Source organism: Furipterus horrens, unplaced genomic scaffold, assembly GCF_987537825.1.
Source record: "Furipterus horrens unplaced genomic scaffold, mFurHor1.1.pri manual_scaffold_9, whole genome shotgun sequence".
NCBI lineage: Eukaryota > Metazoa > Chordata > Mammalia > Chiroptera > Furipteridae > Furipterus > Furipterus horrens.
This window is the reverse complement of record NW_028327179.1, coordinates 31,457,881-31,484,628: the sequence shown is the minus strand read 5'-3', so window position 1 is coordinate 31,484,628 and position 26,748 is coordinate 31,457,881. Positions and strand designations below refer to the sequence as shown.

The window sequence follows — 26,748 nt, the reverse complement described above, 5'->3', positions numbered from 1 at the left end:
CAAAAAGTATTGCACACTCAGAAAAATCAAAGATAATAGGTTTATAACTAAAAATATTTTTAAAATGAAATCTTTTTGAAACTGTCATCATGATTTATCTCATTTGTTTGAAGTAAGTTTGGAAATAATGCAAATATGTTAACTTTTCCTGATTTTGCTGGGAATCTGAGTTTTCAGGACCATTTCTCAGGTTCTATGCAAAAATATGAGACTTGAATAAAGAAGCAACAAAGTTGACTAATTTATTTCGTTAAAAATTTATTTTTGGAGCTCATAAATGGGTAAATTCCAAAACAGTAGCAATACAGAGTATTTAAGAACATTTTAATATTTCTTTCTACTCAACATTCCACCTTTGTTTTGTTTTCTATGAACAAATATACTGGATTAAAGCAACAGTACTCTTAACCCCAAGTTCAATGCTGAATACTTTCAATTATCTATTCTGAGCACACAATAAAGCAGAGGCAATTAATTTTCTTGAACATGTTATTTCCATTCACAGCTTGGCAATTACTTTAGCTTCACATTATTCTGTCACAAATGATAACCAAATGGCCCAAGTAGGTAAAATCACAAAACTATTTTAAGCCAAGTCAATGGTATATATAAAGTTAATATAAAATAACAATTATACCAGTACACTTTTGGACCATACTAGAAATAGGCCAAAATAACAAAGCTTTAGTAAACGAGGCCCCTGGCAAAGTGGGAAAAGGAGCCACACCATCAAAAATTATTAGAACAAATTGTAGGTAAAAAGAAATCTGCTTACAATTTAGCCAAATAAAAGAGGAAAAGGGAGCGCACCATGAGTGTTGACGTCAGTTCAGGAAAATACAGTTACCGTTCCATCACAAACTCGTTCACCACCTGAAGGGCTCAGCATCAGGCTCTCCAGGCATTCGGTTACTCCCCCACTAAGTTTCTTTACATGGAAAATAAACCTACATTTCTGGTAGGAACAGAATATTATACTGCTTTTATCGGACAGCAAACAATAGAAAAACAATTGATAGGGCCGGACTGACTTTTGGCCATCTCAATACCCCTGATAATAGGGGCAAAAATGAGTCATTAACAAACAGTACTCAAAGAGCACTGCAGCATCTAATGTGATTTATAAAACTTGGTAATCTTCAATGAAAAAAGCCATAGTATTTGAAAATTAGGAATGTTTTGAGGATGATTTTTTTGTAACCAAAGCAGTACTCTAAGCCACTTAAGTTGGGACAAATTTCAAACTCACACTTACTTGGATCACCTCTGTTTAATAAACCAATAAATGACAAAAAAGACAAACAATGAGAACAGCATCATATAGCACAGCAGCTTTGTTTGGCTCCCTCTGGATAAAATCTTCAGTCTTTCCATAGTTCTACCTAGAAATCCAGTTGTAGAATCAAATTGTGAATCCTATGAAAAGAAAAACAAATGACAATGTTTAGATTCTAATATTCTACATATGCACAGTTAAGTAATTGGATATATTGTTATTAGAATACATTTTTAATGGCATTTTTAGTGTTTAATCAACTCAGGAGCCTGTTTATACTTGGATAATCAGCCTGATTACTCCATGCAAAACTGAGTAATTCTCTCAATGAATAAGAACTTCTTTCATTATCCAATAAACATTGCTTTCAGCCCTAGAGTAATTCAAAATCCCAAACTATTAAGGTCTTATTCCAACTATGTGGAATAAAAAACATTAACAATAAGGGTAAGTAGTTTGTCTACTATCATACAGATTTTTTCCCACTTTTTTGGGGGTGGTGGTGGTGATCAAACCATTTTATTGAGGGCCTTTGGGGGAAGGTCAAAGGGCTGGGAGGACCATGAGACCTGACATCTTCTGCTTGGCCAGGATCTTCCCAGCTCACAGCTGCGGGGAAAGCAGTCTTTAACCACTTTTTTGTTATGGCATGCTCCCCAAGGTCAAATGGTTATGCTTCCAGGTATAGCAATTCATCCAAAATTGAATATAGTTGTTTAGCAGTTAAATGTACCTTTACTTTTAAGATCCTTTCATTTAAATAGCTGACTTTGAAGTAGAGTCCATTAAAAGTTAAGAGAATATCATATAGATAGAAGTGGTAAAATTTAGTAAAAACTACAAATACGGATGGGGAAAACTACCACATTAAAACATAGCTGGAAAAGTCCTTATGATGGGAACTAAGAATGGATTAGAAATACTGCACTTTCATAAAACTCAATATCCTGAGTTGTACAGGCTCGGCACCACGATAAGTCTTTGCATAGCTCAGGTTCTACGGAGCTCAAGCACTTTATACACTATAGTTCTTCAGCAGGGTTATGTATCAGAATCACTTGGGATGCTTTTCTCAAAATACATATACCTACGTCCCTCCCCTTGAAGTGCTGAATCAGTAGAGAGAGAACCAGGCATGATATTTTCAGAAAGTCCCCCAAGTGATTCTAATATACAACCTTCATAGGAACATTGCTGTCAATGCCATATTCATTTTTGCATGGTACATTTTTAAGAGCATATAGAAAAATGGGAAGTCTGGAGAAGTTTGATATCCAGAGTAAAGATTAAATGATGGAAAAAGGCTTGAAGAAAAAAGGATAAATATTGCTGAGACTGTTTAGACTTAGAGATAAAAGGCTCTGGGATGTTACTATATTCAAATCCTATTGATCTGTTCAGAAGTGATCCTTAGGATATGAAGCAAAAGAAATAGGCTTATATTAAGTGCAAGGCCTTTGGCTGACTGGACATAAAGTGTTTTTTTAATTACTTGATAATCTATATCCATTCAGATTTCTAAGAACACTCAAAAGAGTCATTTGTCCTGAGCCTTCAACAGTGTTTCTAAACACAGGATTAAACCTACATCGGCTTCCACTTCTTCCTCCTACTTATTTGTGGTAGGCAACATGAAATTTGTAAAAATATGGCAACAAATTAACTTTGTAGTTATTCCAAACAAATTAAATATAAATGAATTGAAATCCAGGACTTATGATTTCTAGCTCTGTTTCAAAATAGATAAAAGTTAAAACAATCTTACTTCTGAATAACAGACTAACTTTGAGAATATCACATGAAGTTTCTTAAAGTTAAAATCCCACTTACCATTTCAGCTAATAATTTATTTTGATTTTTAACTTCATGGCCTATTTCAATGGAAAGCTATAAAGAAGAAAGGATGTACATTACTACTCATATAAAAGTATTTAAGTGTTATAAAGTATAATGCCATTTAAAATACACACATTTTCTTAAATAAAACTGTGTTCTAGAAATAGAAAATATACTCTCTTCTTCTAATACATTTTCACTGAAATTAATGAAAAATAAATTTAGAAGTTCTACTCCTTCCCATCAAGACTATTTGAATTTCATCTTAATATTCAATTCCACCTTTTAATTTTTGTACACACTTTTCTCTGATTCTCCTATCTTTCCATGCTTTTATCTTTAATTTTAAAAAACGTTTTATCTATTTATTTTTAGAGAGGGGAAAGGGGGGAGAAAGAGAGGGAAACATCAGTTGGTTTCCTAGTATGCACCCTGATGGGGAAACAAACCCACAACCCAGGCATGTGCCCAGATCAGGAATCAAACCAGCGACCTTTTGCTTTGCGGGAAGATCCCCAAACAACTGAGCCACACCATTCAGGGCCTGTTTCTTTATATTATTCATACAAGAGCATTTACCTGTATATTTCCTTCTTTATGTTTTTAAAGATGTATACAAGGACCTGTATTATCAATTCAAATTCAGATATAAGTATTTAATATTTTCCCACTAAAATGTGACATTACTTTGACGATATAACGAGATTATTTCTTTAGATTCTAAAGGTATCTTTCTTTAAAATATAACAAACTGAAATAAAAATTATAGTGTTATCCACATCCTAAAGTTATGCATAAATGAGGCTGAGCCTAAAGAAATCTGTGATGATGGCTGTTGTTCAATATCTTTCATGACCTATTAAATACCTTATATGACAAATTCATCACAGCCTTCACTTCCAAGATACTTGAATAAATACAATCACAACTACTAAAAACCTTGGCAAACCACTAAAAATATTGTTCTCAGCTTATTTTGTGTGAAAAGTGTATGGGGATATTATTGACACAAACCATACTAGAATCCTATAGATTAGAATATGAGATAAATAAAGTAATTATAAAGCTTGATTACCAGAATCACCTAACTACTTTCTACAACTGTCATTTACACCATGGAACGAAATGTCCAAGGGAAAAAAAGCTTTTTTCTAACAAGGAGCCTAAAATATCAACATCGGAGGTTTTTAAAAACATCATTCTTAAGCCCCACTAAATGTTATATTTTCTAAATTATTAACATTATACAATATTGCTTAGTTCATAGATCAACTTGTTTTGATTTAGTATGACTTTGAAAACAATACTCATTTCAGAATATAAGTCTCCAGGCTGAATACAAGTCTATTTTCTGAAACTAGTGAAATATCAATTTAAGTTTTGGCAATATGAATTCTACTTAATGCTCTGTAAGTATATGTGTTTATTGTAATGCAGAATCAATCACACACACTGTTAAAACCATTTTTTAGTCCTTTATTTAATACATTTAATTCAATACAACTGATAAAGAATTACACTGAGAGCTGTGTAGAATATAAAAATAAGTACAACAGAAAACCCTATGTGCTGGTAAATTTCTTTTACATACAAATAACTCCAATGCAGATCACTATACAAGTGCTATAGAAATGGTACAAATGGCATTATATTCGTAAGAAAAAAAAGTTATTTTTGGTGTGGTATTCAGGTAAAGCTTGAGGAGGTAAGGGCCTTTCAGATGGGCAAGACTTCAGCCAACATGTGTGTGGGGGGGTGTGGGGACACCTAAGGCAAAGGGATAGGAGGATCCAAGATATGGAAGTGGGAAAGTGACAGTGTGCACAGGACACAGAGATTCCTCTAATCTGTCTGGCAGAAAGCATATACACATTCTGAAAATGCAGGAGATGAGGTATGACACATTGTGAACAATCTTTAAAGGACCTCTTCGATCAACCCTCAGAGTGGAAACTTTCTTACATCATGGGAGAACAGTGAAGTCTTCTGAGAGTGTAGGGTGCAATTTAAAAAATACTCTTGTCCTGGCCTGGTGGCTCATTTGATCAGAGCATCATTCAGCATACCAAAAAGTTGTGGGTTTGATTCCCAGTCAGGGTACATACCTAGGTTGTGGGTTTGATCCCCAGTTGGGGCACATATGGAAGACAACTGATCCATGTTTCTCTCGCACATTGATGTTTCTATCTTTCTCTCAAATCAGTAAGTATATCCTTACGTAAGGATTAAAAATTAAAAAACTATAAAAAGATGACTATGGTGACCATATGTAGCTCAAACCAGAATATGTAAAAAATTAGGACAGATAGGTCAAGAGGCTTTCTCAATAGAAAACCAGGGGCTAGTTTGAAATAAAGAAGCAGAAATAGAAACAGGAGAAAGAAAGAAACATAAGTCTTGGTGATTGATTGTCCGAATCATGAAAAACTAAGATTTGTAGCTTAGGAGACAAGAAGAAAGGGTCAGAAGAGCTGCTTGGGAGTGGAAGATGAACGGCTCAGAGACATTCTATAGAAAATATACAGCATTTTAAATTTAACCACACACACACACACACACACACACACACACACACACACACACACACAAAACAGCTGAAGTTTATCAAAGATAAACAAATGTACCATACGTTTTGATTGACCACATTTTCAAAACTTCTACTGAAATCATGTCTAAATTTTGAGTGTATCTCACTGAACTACACTATTTGGGTAAATGAATTCCTTAGTACGATGCCAATAAAAGTATGTAGTTTATAAGTATATAACACACATGCATATAAATATGCAAATTTAAAAGTACTTAATATGTTGTATACTTACAGATTTTATAGCAGCTACTTTGTGTTTCAGACCTTCAGTGAGTTTGTCGTTTTCTTCTTCACAGGCACTATATCCACTATTAGCATAGCCATAGTTCCCATAGCCGCCAGGAGGTACACCTTCACCTGCAGGGATCGGTCACAAGTACAGTAGTAATAAAAACAAGCCACTTTTGAAACCTTCCTAGGAAAGAACCGAAAAAGACCCCTGGAGGACATTGCACACCATGTATGCCTATAATATTCACATTTCAAGTAAATATTAAAAATTAATAACCAAGTAGAACAATTCTTTCAATGCCCTCTCTTAAACAAAGACCATTCAATTCCTTCCAGTACACATTAACTGATGGCTTATTCATTGCCCACAACACACTAAACTAAGCACTGATGCACAAGGACATTCAGGACATATTTACTACTCTACAGAACTACACATTTTGAAAAAGATCTAAAATTAGTAACATTGACTCCCCACTGAAGAAGCCTGGTTATGAAGAAACAGGGAGAGGACAGTATCACAGGATGGAGCTCCTGGCAGAGGAGGGGCCCTTCGCTGGCATCTCTTTCTCTTTCATAGAAGAGAGCTGGAATAATTTTAGAAGAATATAGCTGAGAGTTGAGAGAGGGGACCATCCATTCTTCAGCAAATATTTAAGAAACCGTGTGTTAGATCCATTGTTCTTTCTAGGTGCTACTTTTTGGAGCTCACCTTCTGGGAATAGCATTGAGAATATAGAAATGCAGTCCCTGCCACTGCCTAGTACTTGACAGTCATCAGGCAATCACACAAGTGGAGTGAGCCTTGGACAATGAAAACTTAATATAAATGTGTTGGGGGAATGAGAGAGGAAAGTATAGTTTAGGGTGTTATTTAACCACATTAAAAAAAATAATCGATACCACCAATTGTCTCAGTAAAAGAAATGGCTGTCTCTGAAGGATGGAAAAAACAGTAAAGAGAATGGAGGAAACTGGGACTACACAGGTTCCTAGGGGGATAAAACAATCCTGGCTGAAGGAATACACAGAAGGGGTTGCAATCCTCTCAGGTGGGTGAAAGAGCTCATCAGCCCGAGTTAGCCCATGGGAAGAGGGATGGTTGGAATGCTCAAGAGTTGGAAGTTTACAGGGTGGGCTGCAGAGGGACAGACCCCAACAGGCCAAGACTGCTTGCCAAAAGAGTGGTTAAAGATACAGATTATGGGGTCCAGATTGGACAGGGATTGAAGTAGTTTCATTAGAGGTCTGAGAATATGGGGAAGGGGCTGATTCAGAAAGCAGAGGTGTGGTAAACTCAGGGTGGAGTGGCGGTGACGGTGAGAGATGGAAGGACAGGGAGTAGTGGTCAGCACTGGGCGGTGAAGGATGGTTGAGGTGTGAACAGAAAGCTCTCTCAGGGCAGTCAAATCTCCTTTTCTTTAAAACGCAAAAGTCCCTCTTCTGGATTCTTACAGCTCTGACTGTGCGTAACACTAATATCACACTTTGGGCTGCCCTCTAAATGTTTCACTTGTGGCTATATATCCACCACAAACGCATGCACATGTGTGAGTGTGCACACAAAACAAATACGTGTAAACGAATTAATGGATAGAATCGGAATTCACTGTTATTCTACTTTCAGTGTGCCTGCCTTTGTCAAGAATGGAATTATAACCTTCTCTGAGGGCAGACAGTGTCTTATAATTCTACGGCCCCTGTACCTAATGAGTAAATTATACGCTGCAGACACACAATCTCCACCACCACAAACAAACAAAAAAACCCACGCACAACAAAATGTTTAAAAAGTATGTTCCAGAGGAGGAAGAGTTGCATTCCCCAAGATTTCCCTCAACTGCTAACACTATCCATAAAGCTCTCCAAATGTGCTATTATAAAAGTGAGGAACTTGTGACTAAGCATGCCATTTTCCCCCAACTCAATTAAAATAATCATTTAAAAATGTGTTTTCATTCCATCAATTAATGATAATCTGTACAAACTCTACTTTAATAAGGACCAAAATCCTTAAAGAAAAATGTATGTCTTTTCTGATTCAGGTTCTGAATGGACAACATTTGCCCAATAAGTAATTACCAATTGGTTGAATTTAATCACTCGACAACTTCACCAAGAATTCATTTCTAAATTAATGGCTATTTGCTTTATTTTCTTTGTTCTGCTCTTTTGCCTACCCTAATTTTAACTTTAAAGTTCTACGTTGTTCCATTTATTAAAAGCAAAATTCTCATTTTATCACCCAGCAATCTTTCAATGCACATTTCTTCCATTAAAGAGTTTTAAACTTCCCTACACTACCACCCACCCCTAATAAAAAAAAAGGGGGACAAAATCAAATGAAATTTTAGGAGTTGCTATTCCAAACTTTACTTTTTTTTTTTTTATGTGAATCACTGCTATGAAAGTTGTAGGAAAGCTAGTGAATGTCCAAGTCATCATCCTCAGCCTTTGTCTATTTAAACAAATACTACTTCTTTTGGGTAGTTTCTACCATTAGTTGAGCCAAATCATTCAGAGATTCATGTGAAATGTGATGGCTTCTCCACAGAACAGCTATCAAATTCACTACTTAGCCTAAGTTTAAAATTCCAGGTCAGTACACATTGATACTTAAAAAAAAAAAAAAAAAAAAAAAAACAATTTAAAAAGTCCGCTTCACATCATAGCAATGTAAATGATAGCACCAGACACCTAGGTCATCACCTTTTCTCTCCACTGCAGGGGAGCTGAAAAAAAAAAGGCTCTAGCCTAGAGATTCTAATTTAATTACTCTGAGTTTGGGGTGGGGGTGGGGGGTCCAGGTAGCAATGGCTTAAAAGCTCTCCAGGTAATTCTAATGTACAATCAGGGTTGACAATCACCCCTTGTCAAGTCCTTTTCCTGCATGATACATGGCTGAACAAAATATTCAAAGGGTCCAAAGGGCTATTGATAAGAACCAAAATCCTTGGCCTGGCACTCAAATATCTCCACAACCTGGTAGTTCTGGTTCCATGGCTCCTACTTCAATCAAACTGACTTGATCACACATCATTCACAATTCTAGTCCTACAACTTTTCGGGGTGGGGGGGGCGTGGGGGATTGGGGGGAGGGGTTCATCCTTCCAGCTGGAACTTACCTCTTCCACCCTCTAGCTTCAAGTTCTAGTTCAAGTTCCTATGTCTCCACAAAGTACACAGCACTCTATCTCTGAAATCCCTAAACATTCACTGTTTGTAGAACTTATCTGACATTCGGATGTATGACTACTACCTTGTACTATAATTTATTTTTGAACACGTTCCTACTCTCCAACTAGATTGGAAGCTTTGGGGAGCACAAACAGGGCCACAAACAACTGTATACCTAGAGCTTACCCAAATACACAATAAATGTTTTTTGTTATTAGCAATGATACTAAGTTAAAACATTTAGGCATATAAAACTAAACTTGCTCAAAATTAGTTATTTTTTTCTCTACAATTTACCTGGTCAACTTTCTTACTATGACCCAAGTTGTCATAAAAACTGCATTTTTCAAAAGCTGTTTCTCACACAATTTATTAATCAATGTACAAGTCTAGAATTACTGGACACTTTTGCTAACTTTAACTATACTTGACACTTTTAAAAAGTTTTTTCTTTCTTTTTCCATTTTATCATAACAACTGAAAAAGGTAACATCTTTTTTCAAATATTTTCAACAATTTTCTCAGGTATACTGTACGCTGATTTAGCAGGGTTCTATTCTATTCTTTCTTTTCTTAAATGGTCTCTTTATTAAGAACTTCAGTGTCAGGAAATGCTGTTTTAATCGCTGTGCATTATAATAGCCCAGAAAAAGTCCTTGTGTCTAACTTCTTTCTGCTTCCTAAGCCAAAAGGTGGAGAACACATGCTAAGTCGCCAAGCATTACTACATTCTACTACCTTAACAGTGGAACAAGGCTCAGATAAGAAATGTTCTGGGTGAAACGGCCTCTGACCCCGATGTTACATATCACGGACTTTTAACAGAGTGACACGTACATTTACCTTTGTAACTCACTGTTATCAGACTATTATTAATCACTTTTATTATTATACTTCGCATTTAACACTCTTCAAATTTCGCTTCTGAAGAAACTAACATCTAGGGCTGGCAGAAAGGAGAAACTGAAGCCGGGCCTCTGGGAGTAGTAAGCAGCTTCCATAATTATGTTCCGTCAATCAACACTACACGACTTGACTGCGGAGTTGCACCTGCACATACTCCACCCCCAAGTCCTCCACTACTCTCTCTAAACCTACCACCCAAACGTGGGACTGAACCAAACTTAAGGAAACCCCTAGGATCTGGGACAAATTAAATGTTTTCACTTGTCACCGCCTCCAAGGACCCCTCCATGCATCCTGATTTCTGGCTCAGATTCCAGTGACATAAACAGGTCCGACTTCCTCCCGCGTCCCGGCACCCAGCACCCCCAGTTCCAGGGCCCCGAACTTCAAACTTCAGCCCTCTCCTTACCCAAGCCTGCACGCCTCATCCTGCCAGAAGAGGGAGGGGACAGGCGGGAGGAAGGGTACGTAGGAAGGGGCCAGGGGTTACGCTGACCACAACTTCAGGACCAGGGCCCGGCGAAACAACTTCTTCCACTAAAGCGCCACGACATCAACTGAGTCTAAACATCGCGCGGATTGATGGCGTCACCCAGGCGCTCATTAGCTCCCAGCGAGGGGGCTTGAATTGCATCCTGGGAAATGTAGTTCATTCGAGAGGCCGGGAGTAGGGCGCGGGTTTTGTGTGAACTTGGCTCTGGGTTTGCGGAAGAGGGGCGCGCTCCAGCTGTTCCAACGCTGGGCTTCGGGTGTCTGACTCAGTGTTTTCGCTGCTGGGCTCGCGTCCACCCTAGAGTTTGCTCTCCGCTTGACATATCTCAAGTTTAACCTAATAGGTCGACCCTTCCCACACTAGGAGAGGATGGTTGACTTTTATGAATTCCGCCTCTCAGTTCCTCTCACCTAACAAGTCAGTTCAGGGAAGGTCAAAGAAAACTTTATCCAAGTTTCTGATCACCCACGTAAGGAATTTGAGACCACAGGAGGAAAGGAAGAACCCTGAATCCTGCCTGGTCACTGTAAAGTTCCCGGTTACTGGATTACTTGTATTTCTAGAAAGAACCATGGTATTAATTGTTCAGAGGCCCTAAGGACCCCTAAACTCCTTTGACCTTTTTAACTTGCACAGAGGATATTGCAATACTATTTACACATGATAATGAGCCAATTTATTAAGGGTTTAAAAGCTTGTTGGGCGGGTGGGGGTAGTAGTGAAATCAAGGCTAGTCCTAGAATTTCGTTTTATTTCACAGCATTATAATGAGGAGTAATGAAATAACTTTTTTAAAAATGTGGTATACAGTAAATGCTCAAAACGCACTGGGGGTTTTTGCGGTTTTGGTGCTGCTGTATGACAATGGAATAGTCTCCATACTAGAGATTTCTGAAGATGCAGTCTCTGATCATTTCCCTCCCAGTTTCCAATATGAACATTGACTATAGCAGTGGCAGATAAATCTCTCGCCTCAGGTTGTTTTTGTAAAATACACTTGAAAGCAATTTTTAATAAAAGTTATTAACCTGGGAAATAAGCTTAATCCAATAGCATTTTGAGAGAAAAAGTCTTCATAAAAATAAACCACCCTTCTCTAAAATCAATGGAATAAAATGAAGATTGCATCAGGGACAATTATGGCAAATGAACACGGAAGGTTCAGTAAGAGAAATGAGAGCAAAGCTTCCTTTTTTCCCTTACAACCTGTGACAATCTCTTCTTTTGTAAAAAGTACACAGGTTCTATAGTCAAAACATGCCAGGAAAATCATTTAAGAAATTTTTTTCCCATGTAAATGCAACTTTTTAAAAGTTGTATTTTAAATTTACCAAAACGAATTATTTAAATTACATAGATACTCATCCTCTTTACAAACTGCTTTCTTTACATGGTAAGGAGATATGAGGATAAATACAGTTAAAAGAAAAAATAAAGTGTAGCAAGAATATAACTCAAGACAGGCAAAACTGGTTTATATTGAGCTTTTGACCTAAAAATCCAAGTACAGTAGTTGTTTATTGCTGCTGTTGCCAGTTTCAAATTAGGATGATCTCATCTATTTCTTTCTTCTGCCCGAAGACCAGATTCTCATAACTATCCCAAAGTGAAAAGCTGTAGCGCTGTGTTTCTCTGATTCTCCAGTTTGATCCCTGTGGCAGTCTCCTGGAAGAGAAAATCTGATTGGTCAAACGTAAGGTGTCTGTCCCTCATGAGTCCAATCATTTGATGCTGAGTGATAAGGATTCTAGAACTCTGGGCAGAGCACATTCTCTAAGAAGTGGTTGCAGGAGTAGGGGGAAATATTCATTTGTACATTAAAGCATGTGTATGATTTGAGAACTTGCATAAAAGTACCTGGTCTCTGTTCCGAGCCATAAACAAATTTCATGAAATCACTTAGAAATGTAAAGGCTATGGTGCTCAATCACATCACTGCAGCCTTTATCACTATCATAAACTGGCCATAAAAGTTAGGGTTTGTTGGTAAGGACAAGGATTTGTGTTTCTAACTCGGGTGAATTGGACCCCATACCTTCACTCCTCTTGGTTTCATTTCATGGAATTTTCTTAACGGAGGTTCAAAGACCATCTTCTCTTGGGACCCAATGAAAAAGATGATCTTCTTTGAAGCACACTGAGCTCTCTGACACCCCCTGTAATAGAGGATGAACCTGAAGTTGTGAGTTCCACAGACACAGTTCACATCTCTCTCATATCTCTTTAGTAGCCCATTAGTTAGTGACAGAAATTCTGAAATTAAATCAAATCTCTACATTTTAATGCAACAGAGCATTTTATTAATTTTAAATTCTTTTATAACAAGATTTTTTTGTTGTTTTTTCCCCATAGGAAGAGTACTTCTGGCATAAAAATGGAGTCATAATTTATATTCTAATTTATACTCTACAGTTTTAAAGTAAATGTCATCCTTGCTTCATTTTTATCTACTGATAAAAACTGTTTATTGCTAGATGGCAGACACTACAAATTTGATTTCTTCTTTTTCCAAAGTACTTTTCTTTCCCCTCTAAAATTCTCTAAAATAGGATCCCAAGGTCAAATAGGTAGTTTGATCAGTGACTTAGCAAGGAGTTATGTGGAGAGAAGAATTCTTACAGAAAGAATCGTAAAATTGATTTCATAGGCATAGGGGAGAGAGAATTTGCCACTGTAGCCCCAGTCCCCCAAACTTTATTCAAGTGTAAACATGGCACTTCTGTGCACTTAGCATGGATGCCTAATTCTAGGTTAGCATAAACTTTTATAGCTCAATCAGAAAGCTTTGAAAAAATGCTTTAAAATGAGAATGTGTTAAATAAATATTCATTCATGCTGATGCACTCCTCTGAAATCTAGATTTATTCCATTAAAGAATAACTTATTTTTTTCTTTTGCATACAGTTGCCATCTATTAGAGGGATGGCAGACAAATGACACCCATCACCCATGGCCATGAATATTTTTATCTAGTGTTTTACCCCTGTACTGGAGAGAACAGGAAAAGAGGAGTTATGAAGAGGATTTTCCTCCACACGAGGTGGCTGGTGTCCTCCCTTAGCCCAACCAAAGAAGTAGATTTGGTCCTCAGGTGAGACATCATACCTCACTAATATTCTACTGGGTGAGGGTTAACGTAACTGATGGAAGAAAGTACCTGACAGATTCTACTGCTAGAGAAATAATGGAGTGGTTTGTCAAGTCTATTGAAACATCTCTTTATCTAGAAGGACTTAAGACAGGGTTAGTTCAAAATTTTCTCAGTGTACTGTGTGACATAAGTTACTCACAGGCAGTCCTCAACAGACATCAACCTCTGCTAACATCTGCACTTGTCCTTTCCTCTCCATTTCAAAGTCAGCTTAGTGATTTGCTTATGCAGGTGACACTACAGTTGTAACTCAATAAATGCATATAAGAGAATTGGGACAGACAGTGAGTAGCCATGTGTCATTTATCTGCAGATACTACTGATGAACTAATCCATCATCACTACTGACGTTCTAATCCATCATTATAGTCATGATCCCTTTCTTCACTCCCAATAGGTTACTTCTACCATCATTTTGTGCATTTCTCTTTGGATATGCCACCATCATTTCAAATTCAGTAACTGTCTCTCTCAAACTGTTTGTCTTCCTGATTTTCTATCATTGTTAATTATATTATTAAGGCTCAAAACCTGTGGGTCATTTTGACTTTTTCTCATTTTGCCCATAATATCAAACCACCTGTCAATGCCCCGTTGGTGTGTTTTATTGACTTGCCCCTTTCTTTCCATTTCCAAACTACCAATATTGTTATAGTTTCAAACAGCTCAAATCTTGCTGGAGCTTCTTCAACTTCCTTGCTTTTAGGGCCCCTTCCCTCATACACTCCAGAACCCTGATCTTGTCTGATTATGATTTAATTACACTTAATGAATTCTCCATGATTTATTGGGGGAAGGGGTGAAGAGTTATGTTTTAGTTTCCCTGAACTCATTTGGATATACACCAAAGGTGTAGGCTGTGTATAACCTTCACTATTCACTTCTGAGGAACAATAGCAGACATTTAAATCTTTGCAGCATCCTAATTAGTAGTGTTTTATCATTTACATTTATACCTATACTTTAATTAGTTTTGTGTATGGTATGAGATAGTAATTGAGTTGTCTTTTTTTCTGTATGAACATTTAATTTTTCCATTATAATTTTTATTAAAAAACTGTCCCTTCCTCCTTTCCTCTAATCCCTCCTCATAAACTAAGGACCTCTATACCTGTGGCTTTTTAATAAGCTTGTTACTTATTCCATTGTTCTGTTCTTATATCTGTGCATCAGCAACACGCTATCTTAAATAGCTTTATAATAAGACTTAACATTCAGTAGAACAAGTCTGCCTCCAATGCTCTCCTTCTTCAAGAATGTCTGAACTATGCCCCCTTTGCATTTCCATATAACTTTTCAAAAACAATTTATCAAGTTTCACTTTGAAAAATGCAATTCGTATTTTGACTGGGTCTGCACTGCATTAGGAGAATAATGATATCTTTATCGCATGGAGTTTTCCAATTCTTAAACACTACAAATTCTACTAATTATGTTGAGTTTCCTCTATTTCTCACAATAATATTCTATAGTTTTCTGTGTAGAGATATTGCAAAATTTTTGCTAGCTGTATCCTTCTATATTGATATTTTGATGTTATTATAAGTGGTATCTTTCTAAAATTTTTATTTTCTATCTGTTGCTGTTACATAAAAATAAAAAGTAAATTCTTATAGATTATCCACTTTTTAAAGCAAGTTTTCTATAAAAAGTAGACAATTTTGTTTTATATATATAAAATATGTATATAAAATCCCTAGTACTCTTATTCATTTTCCTATTTTTATTTCCTTATGGTACTGCTAGGACCTCTAGGACAATGTCGAATGGCAGTGAACTTATTTCCAAATTCAAGTATAATGTTATCTTAGGTACTTTCTATAAATACTTTGTAGGATTAATGAAGTTTATATTTCAAGTTTGCCAAGAGGGTTTTAAAAAAAATCATTAACAGTTATAGGAGTTTATCATATTCTTTTTTTGAATTTAATTAGATGATCAGAACTTTTCAAAATCTCTCTTTAAAGTGGTGAATTAAATTGATTTCCAAATGTTAAATGAGGTCTGCATTCCTAGAATAAACTCAACTTGATCATGTAGCTTCAGCTTCACTGGAGAGGACACTCCAGCGTCATCGCAAGATGTCGATTCAACACGGGAGGAGACAGATACCGTGTCACTCCCGAGTCGGACTGCACAGCCATTCTTGGCGGTGCAGATAGACTCTTAAGAAGCCACACCATCGTCTCTCGAGACGGACGGCTGCCGACCGACCGATCATGATATAGTATTAGTTTTTTAATTATATTTTATTGATTATGTTACTACTGTTGTCCTGATTTTCTCCACCCAGGAGAAAATCCCTTAGCTCTCCTCCACCCAGCACCCCACACTCCCTTAGGCAATCTCCCCACACCATTGTTCATGTCCATGGGTCATGCATATAAGTTCTTTGGCTACTCCATATCCTATAATGTACTTTACATCCCTATGACTATTTTGTGACTACCTATTTGTACTTCTCAATCCCCTTGCCTCTTCTCCTATTCCTCCACACTTCTCTCCCATCTGGCAACAACCAAAATGCTCTCTGTATTCATGATTCTGCCTCTGTTCTTCTTGTTTTCTTTGTTTGTTTTTTAGAGTGAATTGTTGATAGATATGTCATTTGTCATTTTATTGTTCATAGTTTTGATCTTCTTTTCCTTAAATGAGTCTCTTTACATTTCATATAATAATGGTTTGGTGATGATGAAACTCCTTTAATTTTTTCTTGCCTGGGAAGCTCTTTATCTGCCCTTCAATTCTAAATGATATCTTTGCTGGATAGAGCAATCTTGGCTGTAAGCTCCTGCTTTTCATAACTTTGACTATTCCTTTCCAATCCCTTCTAGTCTGCAAAGTTTCTTTTAAAAAATCAGCTGACAGTCTTATGGTAACTCCCTATAGGTAACTAACTTCTTTTTTCTTGCTGCTTTTAAGATTCTATCTTTATCTTTAACCTTTGGCATTTTTATTTGATGTGTCTTGGAGTGGGCCTCTTTTTATTCATTTTGTTTGGGACTTTCTGTGCTTCCTGGAATTATATGTCTATTTCCTTCACCAAATTAGGGAAGTTTTCTTTCATTATTTTTTCAAATAGATTTCCAATTTCTTGCTCTTTCTCTTCTCCTTCTGGCACCCCTATGATGCAAGAGTTGGACCTCTTGAAGTTGTCCCATAGGCAGCTTATACTATCATTTTCTTTTAATTCTTTTTTCTTCTTGTTGTTCTGGATTGGTTGTTTTTTGTTTCCTTATGTTCCAAGTCATTGATTTGATTCTTCACTTCATCCACTCTGCTGTTGTTTCCTTATAAGTTGTTTTTTATTTCAATTAATGTATCCTTCATTTATGACTAGATCTTTTTTCTTTTTTATGCTTCTGGGGCCCTTACTAAGTTCCTTGATCATCCTTATAACCAGTGTTTTGAACTCTGCATCTGATAGTTTGCTTATCTCAATTTTGTTCAGCTCTTTTTCTTGAGTTTTGATCTGTTCTTTCATTTGAGCCATGTTTCTTTGTCTCCTCTTTTTGGAAGTCTCCCTGTGTTTGTTTCTATGTCTTAGGTAGAGCTACTTTGCTACCTTTGGTATCATGGCCTAATGTAGTAGATGTCCAGTGGCACAGCCTCCCTTATCATTCAAGCTGGGTACTCAAGGTGCACCCTTTGTGTGGGCTAAGTATACCCACCTCTTGTAGTTGAGCCTTAGTTGCTGTTGCCAGATCAATGGGAGGGATTTACCCAGGCCGATCAGCTGCAAGTGTTGGCTGTGACCACTTACCTCCAACCTCCATCCTCTGTGGAGGATCAGCTGTGCAGGGGCAGAGTGATAGTACAACGTGGTCTGTAGCTGTCCACTGGGTGCACTGGCCCTGGGGTCTCCTGGGTGATGCAGGCCAAGGTCAGATCCCCACCTGTGTTATGTCCAGGGCCACCCTGACTGAGCTATAAAGCTATTTGAGATGGTTGCTACTTGTGCTGGGCTTGGAGATTCCCAGGCAAAGCCAAGCAGTAAATCTAGGCTGGCTGCTGCTTATGCTGGGCCTGGGGCTCACTGAGGCCAGCTGTTTCTTGTTTGAAAGGATTTAGAAAGTTGTGCTGCATAAGCCAAGACCAGCAATTCATATGGAAAAGCAGCCTGGGTGGGCCCATCAGTTGGGTGAGGCAGACTCTCTGAGGATCTTCAAGGCAGGTCAAACCAGGTTGATGGAGTCTCAGATATGGCACCAGCTTGCCGACTCTGTGGTCCTGGGGGAGGAGGGCCCAGAAAAGGGACAATGGGCTCTGTTTGCCTTGATGCCAGACACCTTAGCCTCTCTAGGTATATCACTGGTGCCCTTCAAGTCCTCACTACAGTGCTGGAGCTCAGAGGGAGCAATTCTGAGCAGGGGGGGTCCATGCATGGGTTCTTTAAGAGGAATTCTTGTGACTCCAACAGTTTATTCCACTGAGTCTATCCCCCCTGGTTTTTGCAGCCAGAAGTTGTAGGCTCTTATCTTCCTGGCACTGGAACCCTGGGCTGGGGGCCTGGTGTGAGGCTGGGACTTCTCACTCCCAAGAGATCCCTCCCAAACTTTTATCCACCATACGTGGGTGTGGAACCAGCCTGTTTCACATCTGTACTCCTGTTACCAGTCTGGATGGGTGTGATTTCTTTAATTCCATAGTTGTCTGATTTCCTTCAATTTGACTTCTGAATATTCTGAGTGATCATGGTTCTATGTTTTAGTTGTAATTTTGATGTGGTTGTGTGAAGAGGTAAGCCATGTCTGCCTGTGCCACCATCTTGACCAGAAATCTTTAGTATTTTTTTGATATATGCTTACTTTGATTTAATTTTTGTTAAAGATTTATATCTCAATTCATAAGAGAAACTTGCCTATAATTTTCCTTTCTTGTAATGAATTGTTGTGTTTTAGAATCAAGGTTATGGTGGCCTAATTTCTTGTGTATTTGGAAAAACTTGATGGTTTCACTGTCGAGTTCGGATTATTTTTTATCTATTTTCTTCAAAACACTCATTATGGGTTATTAATGTAGAAGTTCAATATCTGAATTACCTGTGGCTTCATTTATATATTGTCTTCTCTTTTTTCAAGCATTGGTCCTGTTTCTTAGCATCTCTGTTAACTCTTAATTGAATTGTAGAGTATATGTAATGTCACTCCATAAAATTTGAAATGTTTTAATTGAAAAAAAGCACAAAGACTCAGAAAGAAACTTTGACCCACTCCCCTTTCCTACCTAAGAGAAACCTGCTTCAGGGAGATCTTAGGATGTTGGCCTTAGCCTAATTTGAATTAAATATAGTAAACAAGAGGGCTTCAGGCAGGTGCCTGTTAGTTAGCTAACCCTGTATCCCATTGCTTCTGAGTTGCCTAGCAAGGATTTTCCTGCCAAGTGTGTTCCACTCTTCTTCAACTACCTGCAAATCCCCTGTCCTCACTTCAGAAATCTAATACCCTATTTGCCCCATTTTGTCCTTTGTCCAAAATATCTTACATACTTGATGTTGCCTCACTGTCTTTGGAATGTTCATGGAATGATCATGTCGATGTGAATTCTCCAAGCACAAGTATTAAACGTCGATTTTCTCCTTTAAAACACACACACAAACAAATTCAGCATTTCCATCTTGGTATATAATATGTTACATTTTCTGGTTCACTTGTTGCTTTTAAAACACAAAATGGGCTCTTCTTTAAAATAAGCATGGTCCTAAAGCATCAAATATTTAGGTAAACAGACAAGTCTCACTTAAAATTAAAATGGAACACATCAGTATAAAGACCATTGAAAAGTAAAGTACCCATAAAGTTGAAATCTGTAGAGGTAAAATGAAACCATTCTGGAACTGATTCACCACAAGCTTCAAAATGCAGTGAAATTGGCAAACTATGCTTAGACTTTTAAAATCTAAATATAATAGACATCCAGAGCTTAAAAATGTATTCATTTTTCTACTTTATGATTACTCTAACAGTTCTTTTAGAAACTAATTATAAAACATTTCAAATAATGATACAAGTAATAAAAAATAGATAAAAACCACTTTCATGATATCCTTAAGGTAAAGTATAGATCTTAAGTAGTTATTTTCTCCCCACATGCCCCGTAGGATTTAATCCATTTTTATAGAACACATTTTTATGTTTATATAAATGCCCTGCTATTTTAACCTGTATTTGACATGCCTGGGTACTCTAATTTATGTGTGTATGTGGAGGGATGTGGGTAGTTTACATTTCAGACCAAGAAACTTGTTTTGATACCACTGATTTGCCTAAATTTTAAGTTGGATCCTTACTTTCTGTACACACATCACAATACACACACAATTTAATTATAGTATGCTGCACAGAAGCTAAAATATTGTACAATAGGATGGGAATCTAAAGATAGAAAGGCTGTTCTGCTCATTTTGCTATACTTTTCACTTCCAGGGTCTCCCATTATATATTTTAAAAACCCATTTTGTTCAAGAAATAAAATATATTTACTAAGATATAATTAGAAATTAATTTCCACCCCCAAAAACACCTCCTATAAGGCAAGCTTATTTCCTTCTTATTTGTTAGCAGCATAAAAAGTTTTAGCTTCTATGTTTTTTTCCCCTCTTAGGTTTTTCCTAAAAAATTTAAATGAAAGATAGTTACAGAAAATAACAAAAATATGGTTTTGAAAATTAATAATGTGAATGATTTCTACACAAGGAAATGAGCACATTTAGTGTTAATGACAGAGGGTAAACATGTAGAGCAGAGAAGTAGAATTTACTTTTGCCCCCATTTGTACAGCTGCATTAAACAGAGGAATGGGACCATATTTTCATACCGAATACCTAAATCAATTGCATGTTCTACAATTTGTTTTTAAATGACAATAATGAATTTTTCATTTGTAAAAATTTCAGTTTGTAATCAAAGCCAAGTCGAACATGAACCACCATCTATTCCAGAATTGTAGAATTTCCATGGCCACAAAAGATAAAAAGAAAAAAAGAGAAACATTTTTCTAATAGCCCACAGAGACTGCTTAAGTCATGGTAGTACAAGCAAATCATATCTTCAGAAAAAAAATGACTAATTAAAAGCAACCTACTAATCCAAAGCAGTTAGCCATCATTCAGTGTTTCAAGGATAACCAAAAGGTGAAGGCAAAAACGAGAAAATATTGACTTATTTTGGGGTTCCTGTAGCTAGATTATCACCCTAGACATAAACAGATATGGAGAGTTTTGCAGTGGAATTGCCAGATTTTCTCTTCTTCAAGAAATTAAGTTTTATTTTGATAGGCAGTGATATCCAGCTGAACTATTGTATTTTTGATCTGCCTTAAGTCCTAGAACGTAGTCCCTTCACGCTCTCATTCTTCCTGTGCTTGCACCATTTCTCCTTGGTGAGCTAAAAATCCTGTCTCCCTTATATCGTCTAATCACTGTGTTCTCTGCTTTAAAAGTTAGTCTTTTAGAAGCTGCTTTCAATATAGTTTCTCTGAGCCACTCACCACCCTTGAGCTGAGTGGGGGTCAGCAAATGCATTGAGGGCAGGTTCCATACAGAAGGTGGGCTCAATTCTCTGCAGGTCCCTTTATTCTGGAAACTTGATCCTTCAAGCCCTGGTTGTCTTGGAGACTCTCTACTCCAATTTCTGTCTCCCTGACCCAATGAGACAGAAGTTCTAGGCTACCACTTTCTGCTTAGGTTCCATGTTCCCAGGCAGTAATTAGACAATAGTTGGCAAAGAAAAAGAATGATTGATTTAACCTCATAAAATTTAAAGACCTCAGCTTGCCAAAACATCTCAAACTAGTTATATCAGAAATTGTATTTGTCTGCTAGATTTTGCTCACCCTTTCTATAGTATCCAGTTGTAGATAGAAAGTAACAGCCCAGCCAGGGCCTAACTTACCCCATCCCATTTGCCCCAAGGTGTAGCTAATGAAATAGGAGTGAAAGTAATGCATGCTAACTTCTGGCCAAGGATTATAAAAGGCAAATATGCTTCCTCCTTGCTGTCTTCCCACCTGGATGTATATGATGATAAGGCAGGAACAGATGGTGAAGTCCTAAGATCAAAGGCATCTGAGCCCCAAAACCACTTCATTAAAATGAGCCATTATAAATTTAGGGGTCTATTTTGCAATAATTTAGTCTACACTAGATAATGCACATTAAACTGAAAATATATATTGCCAAAATATAGAAATTATTATAATCTGAAACAAGATTTAAAATTCAAAAAATAAAAGAGAAATATTTCAGTAAGTATTAGGATAAAGATAATTCTTTAAAGAAGGTATTATTAAGTTAACAGTAATGTTCAAACTAATTACTCATTTCAAACACTTGATGTTGATGTCATGTATTAACAGTGGAGTCCGATATATAGTTTATGAGATTAGCAAGAAGAAACACTTTTAATTTAAGGGTCTGGGGCTGACTGATGAGACAAATGTACTATTGATGAAAATGTAAACCAATGAAATCTGTATGACAAGCATTTGGCAATATGTATCAAAATTTTAACTGATTATATATTGGTACTTTTGAGGCAGACAAAATACCCTGACCCTTTCCCAAGGCAAAAATGAATGTAAAATAGTGTAAGCACCATAATTTTCATTTTACCATTATAAAAAGTACCAAAAAAAAAAAAAATAACATCAGTGAGATTGGTCATTATATAAATTGTGCTAGTAACATAAAATTATGTTCGGAATGTATCTGGAGTATTATTACTTCTATGAAAATCTTTATTCCTGTGTAAATTATACATGAACTTATATATACATGCATTGTGTGTGCACACGTGTGTTTTTATAAAGAGACAGAAAAGAATCTGAAAAGATGTTTACCAAAACATGAACAGTGATGATGAGTTGTGATGGTATTTTTGCTTTCATATTTATACTTCTTTGAACCTACAGCAACACATCATTATCACCCAAAGCCTATAATTTACATTAAGGCTCACTCTTGGTGTTGTACATTCTATGGGTTTGGAAAAATGTATAGTGATATGTGTCTGCTACTAGAATATCATATGAATAAGTTCATCACTTTAAAAATCTTGTGGTTTTAAAAGTCAGATAATTCTTTGATTAAAGCCACGATCATCTTTTCCCGCAAAAGTTGGACATGGACCTACTTGGATAACTTTGCAGGTAATGGCAGGACTTTCAAGCTGCCTAAGCACCCCAGTTCTAGAACAGAGAATTGGATTTAGACTCAGAGTGGCAGTGCCTTCTAGGGTCTTCCCAAAGCAAAATAGAGTTCTTATTTACTTTCGATCTTTCTGAGTATCTCTCATATTTTATATACCAGAAGAAAAATAATCCTACCTTGCAGTTTCCAAGTAATGTTTGCTGATAAGATAAAGTATCTTCTAAGAATTATTATCATGTCAAATAGATAAAAACAAGTTTGCCTGAGTAAGAAAGATAACATGGAAACTTCCTTCTGCTAAACATTTGCTATCTGTTACTAACTTTCAAGCATAGTGACCACTATTCTATTGATATTTCTGGCAGAAATCTAGGAAACCAGAGTAATTGTAAGCATTCCCAGATACATGAATCATTATTACAAAGCAAAATATTCACTTTAAAACTGAGAGTTAGATATGTCTGCACATTGCTTGGGTAAAGTTTTGGGGTATATTTGCTTTAATGTGATGTTAGCATATTTCTGGTGACTTATTTTTGTTTTTGTTTATCTCCTTTGCCAACATTATAGTCTTAATTAGCTTACAAATTTGCTTTTTCTGAAGATCCTACCTCCTAACCACCATTCCCCACTTCTCTCATATTCTCCCTTACTTTCTTATTCAGGTCACATTGAAATTTGTTCACCTTTAAAAAAAATTTTTAACTTATTCTTTAATCACAGTTGACATACAATATTATATTACTTTCAGGTGGACAACATAATGATTAGAAATTAATATATTATGACTGTTCACCTTTTAAATATTATGCTTTTGTCATTTCCTGGGTCTTCACAACATATCTGTTTATGAAACCACACCTATTTCTAGAATTTCTTTCCCTAATTTTAGCTATGCTGAACATCTATCATCTATAGTAAGCAGAATGCTATTCATTAATAATGTCAGTATCTTGATCTCCAGAACCTGTGAATGGACCCACATGAAGGGATAATTAAGTTGCAGAAAGAATTACAGTTGATAACATGAAGGGATAATTAAGTTGCAGAAAGAATTACAGTTGATAATCAGCTGACCTCCATTAGCCTGGATTATCCAGGTAGGCCCAATGTAATCAGAACTGTCCTTAAAAATGAAAGAGGGAGGTGGTAGTGGAGAGTTGGCGAGAAGACAATCGGCTTTGAAGGCAGGCACAGAGAGTGCAGTGTTGGTGGCATTGATCATAGAGGAAGGGGACCACGAGCCAAGGATAAATTCAGCCTCTAGAAACCTGAAAGGGTGAAGAAACAGATTCTCTCTCAGCACAACCAGGAAAAAATAGAGCTCTGCTGATGCCTTGATTTTATCCAGTGAGAACCATGTCAGAGTTCTGTCCTACAGAACTGTTGGAAAAACATTTGTGTTGTTTAAGTCACTACATTTGTGTGATTTGTTACAGCAGCAATAGAAAACTAATACACCATCCTTCAGAGTGCAAGCTGGAAATCACTTCCTGATTTCCACAGATAGTTAGGTTCCCCACTTCAACCCTGTATTAACACAGTGCTATTTTTTTAGCACTTTAAAGCATGTAAAATGACTGCAACTAAAATTTATTGTTTTATTTTTTATGGTTTATTGTTGTTTTCCCCCGTTGATGTGTAAACTCTAGGGATATGTATGTATGTTCCTTGTCTGTCTCATACCTGTCATACAATAAGTATCAATAAATGTGTTCAGGGATTGACTCCCCCCTTCTCTTCTCCACATACATATACATCTAAAGAAAATCAGATAAATTTCTCCAGACAAAATCATAGGACAAAGTCACATTCCATTTAGTAACCCATTTAATTCATACGCTTTATTTTCCTAGGTCATTAGTTCTCAAGTGTAATCCTCTGGCTGGCAATGTACTGCATCACCTGGGTACTAGTGGATTCAGGTTGACCCCATCACTGGGTGTCCGGGTGACTCTGAGGCACACTGATGTTTGGGACTACTGGTTTAGGTCTCATTCACAGCATCTCTGACTCAGTAGGTCTGGAACGGGACCTAAGAATTTGCAATCATAACAAATCTTAATGGAGTGTGATGTTGCTGCTGCTGGAACCTCGCTTTGAGAATAACTGACCTTACCAATTAGCAGGCCAGGGAAGTTGTGTCTGCTGAAATGTGACCAGCAGAGATCTTACAGTCTTAAAGATCTTTATCACTTCCTGCTCTGTGGTCTATGAGCCACCCTTAACCAGGGGCTGTCACTGTCTTTAGAGCAAGATATTATGGCCTTTATAAAATCCAGCTTACATCTATATTATAGGGAGTGGAATTATGTTGAACAACCCAACTAATACATTTAAGATATCTACTTTTCAATTGTGCATACATAAAATTGTTCTAAAACAGCAACAGTTTTTGCAAAAATAAGTGAATGTTGACTATAAACCAGTTTGCTTTGCTCTACAACTTACTGCATAATTGTTTTCCTAAAAATCAATGTAAAATTTTCTGATGTTATTTTATTTCTGACAGAGTGACAGAAATTGCTTATAAAATATTTTAAAATGTGCTTTAACAACTAGGAAAAACAACTTACTGAACATAAATTACATTATATGCAATAATTTTGTTTAATGCAAGACTAATAATATAGAGAGTTATAGACTGTTTTGAAGCCAGCCTTCACTTGAATGTTTCTGTAACTAAGAATGACCATGGAACCTGTCTTGTGGAAGGAGGATCTTTAGGGACTGTTAGGTCACTCTCTGAAATTGATATGCCAATGCCTGTGAAACTGATGAGACAGTGCTCCAGCATCCACAGTGACGTATGGGGACCTCTCAGGCTGACTTCAGGGTGAATAGGATCCCTCTGTCCTTTATTCACCTGCCTTCTGCAGGAAACAAGTCCTTACCTTTCACAGTTGAGGGATCCAACCCTCCAAGTGTCAATGACCTGGGACAGGTTAGTATTCAATTGCTTTCCATCCTCTAATAACAGCTTTCATTTGAAAGAGGATGAGGTGAGAGCCAAAGAGAAGAGCATACTCCCAAAGGAAGCCGGAACATAAGTGGAGGGAGAATAAAAACATAACTAGGCATGAAAATGCTGGGAAACAGTAGGCCTTAGCTGACAAATTTGAGCATTTTGGCTTATAGTAAGGAAGGCAAGTTAAAATGAGGTAATTATGAACTCAAGAGAAAAATAAACATATGTCTCAAATAAACAACTTTTACAAAGTTATATTAATGTATAACATAATTTTCTATAACTGAGGTCATGATATAATTATATTGGCTAGGGAGGGAAGGGAGAGTGGTTATGTGTGATTGGATTGTATCTATCCTAACATGAAGAACACAGCATCCAAAATTAATAATTCTGAAACAGTAGTATAAACATATTATTTAGAAATATGAAAATTAATACAACACAACCAAGAGCAAACACACAGCTGAAAAGGTTCAAAGTGATTGCTCTGTACTTTGGAAATAGGGTGAGGATGGGTTAGGGTGAAGGTTCTTTCATATTAATCCTTTTTAACTGTTCATGTACTGATAAAGTGAAACAGAACACCTTAAAATAAATACTATACCTTATTTATTTGTTTAGAATATTTAAAAAGTAACTTGCAAGCAATCTTAGTTCACTTTCACTTTTAGAAAAATTTCGTCTTTATTTTAAAGACAATTAACAACAACACTTGAATCCAATATCTTTGACACTGGGTGATAAAACTCATTCTAGCTCTGCTGCCTCACAGAATTGTGTGAGCTTGGGCAGGTCATCTCACCTTATTCTCCAAACTTTAATTTCCTCTCCTGTAAGAGTTATAGTGAGGATTAGATATAATCATGCCTGGAAAACACTTGTACGTTGCCTGGCACATTGTTACTTAGCCACTCCACTCTCATCTGCCTTTCCTGAAACTTACGTCACAAAAGAAAACCCCAGCTTTCA

At 36.7% G+C, this 26,748-nt stretch overlaps 1 protein-coding gene across 1 annotated transcript in view; it reads right to left on the bottom strand.

Moving 5' to 3' along the window:
- Positions 1-238: 238 nt before the first annotated feature.
- The window catches only part of BET1 (Bet1 golgi vesicular membrane trafficking protein), a 72,649-nt gene continuing 46,139 nt past the window's right edge, over positions 239-26,748 (bottom strand). The window contains exons 2-5 of the mRNA XM_090286879.1: positions 23,886-24,079; positions 5,935-6,059; positions 3,107-3,163; positions 239-1,416 (exon numbers count right to left, since the gene is read on the bottom strand). Of these exons, the coding sequence (XP_090143005.1) occupies positions 1,261-1,416; positions 3,107-3,163; positions 5,935-6,059; positions 23,886-24,079 (532 nt within the window). The 3' untranslated portion in view covers positions 239-1,260. The remainder of the gene's footprint in view (positions 1,417-3,106; positions 3,164-5,934; positions 6,060-23,885; positions 24,080-26,748) is intronic.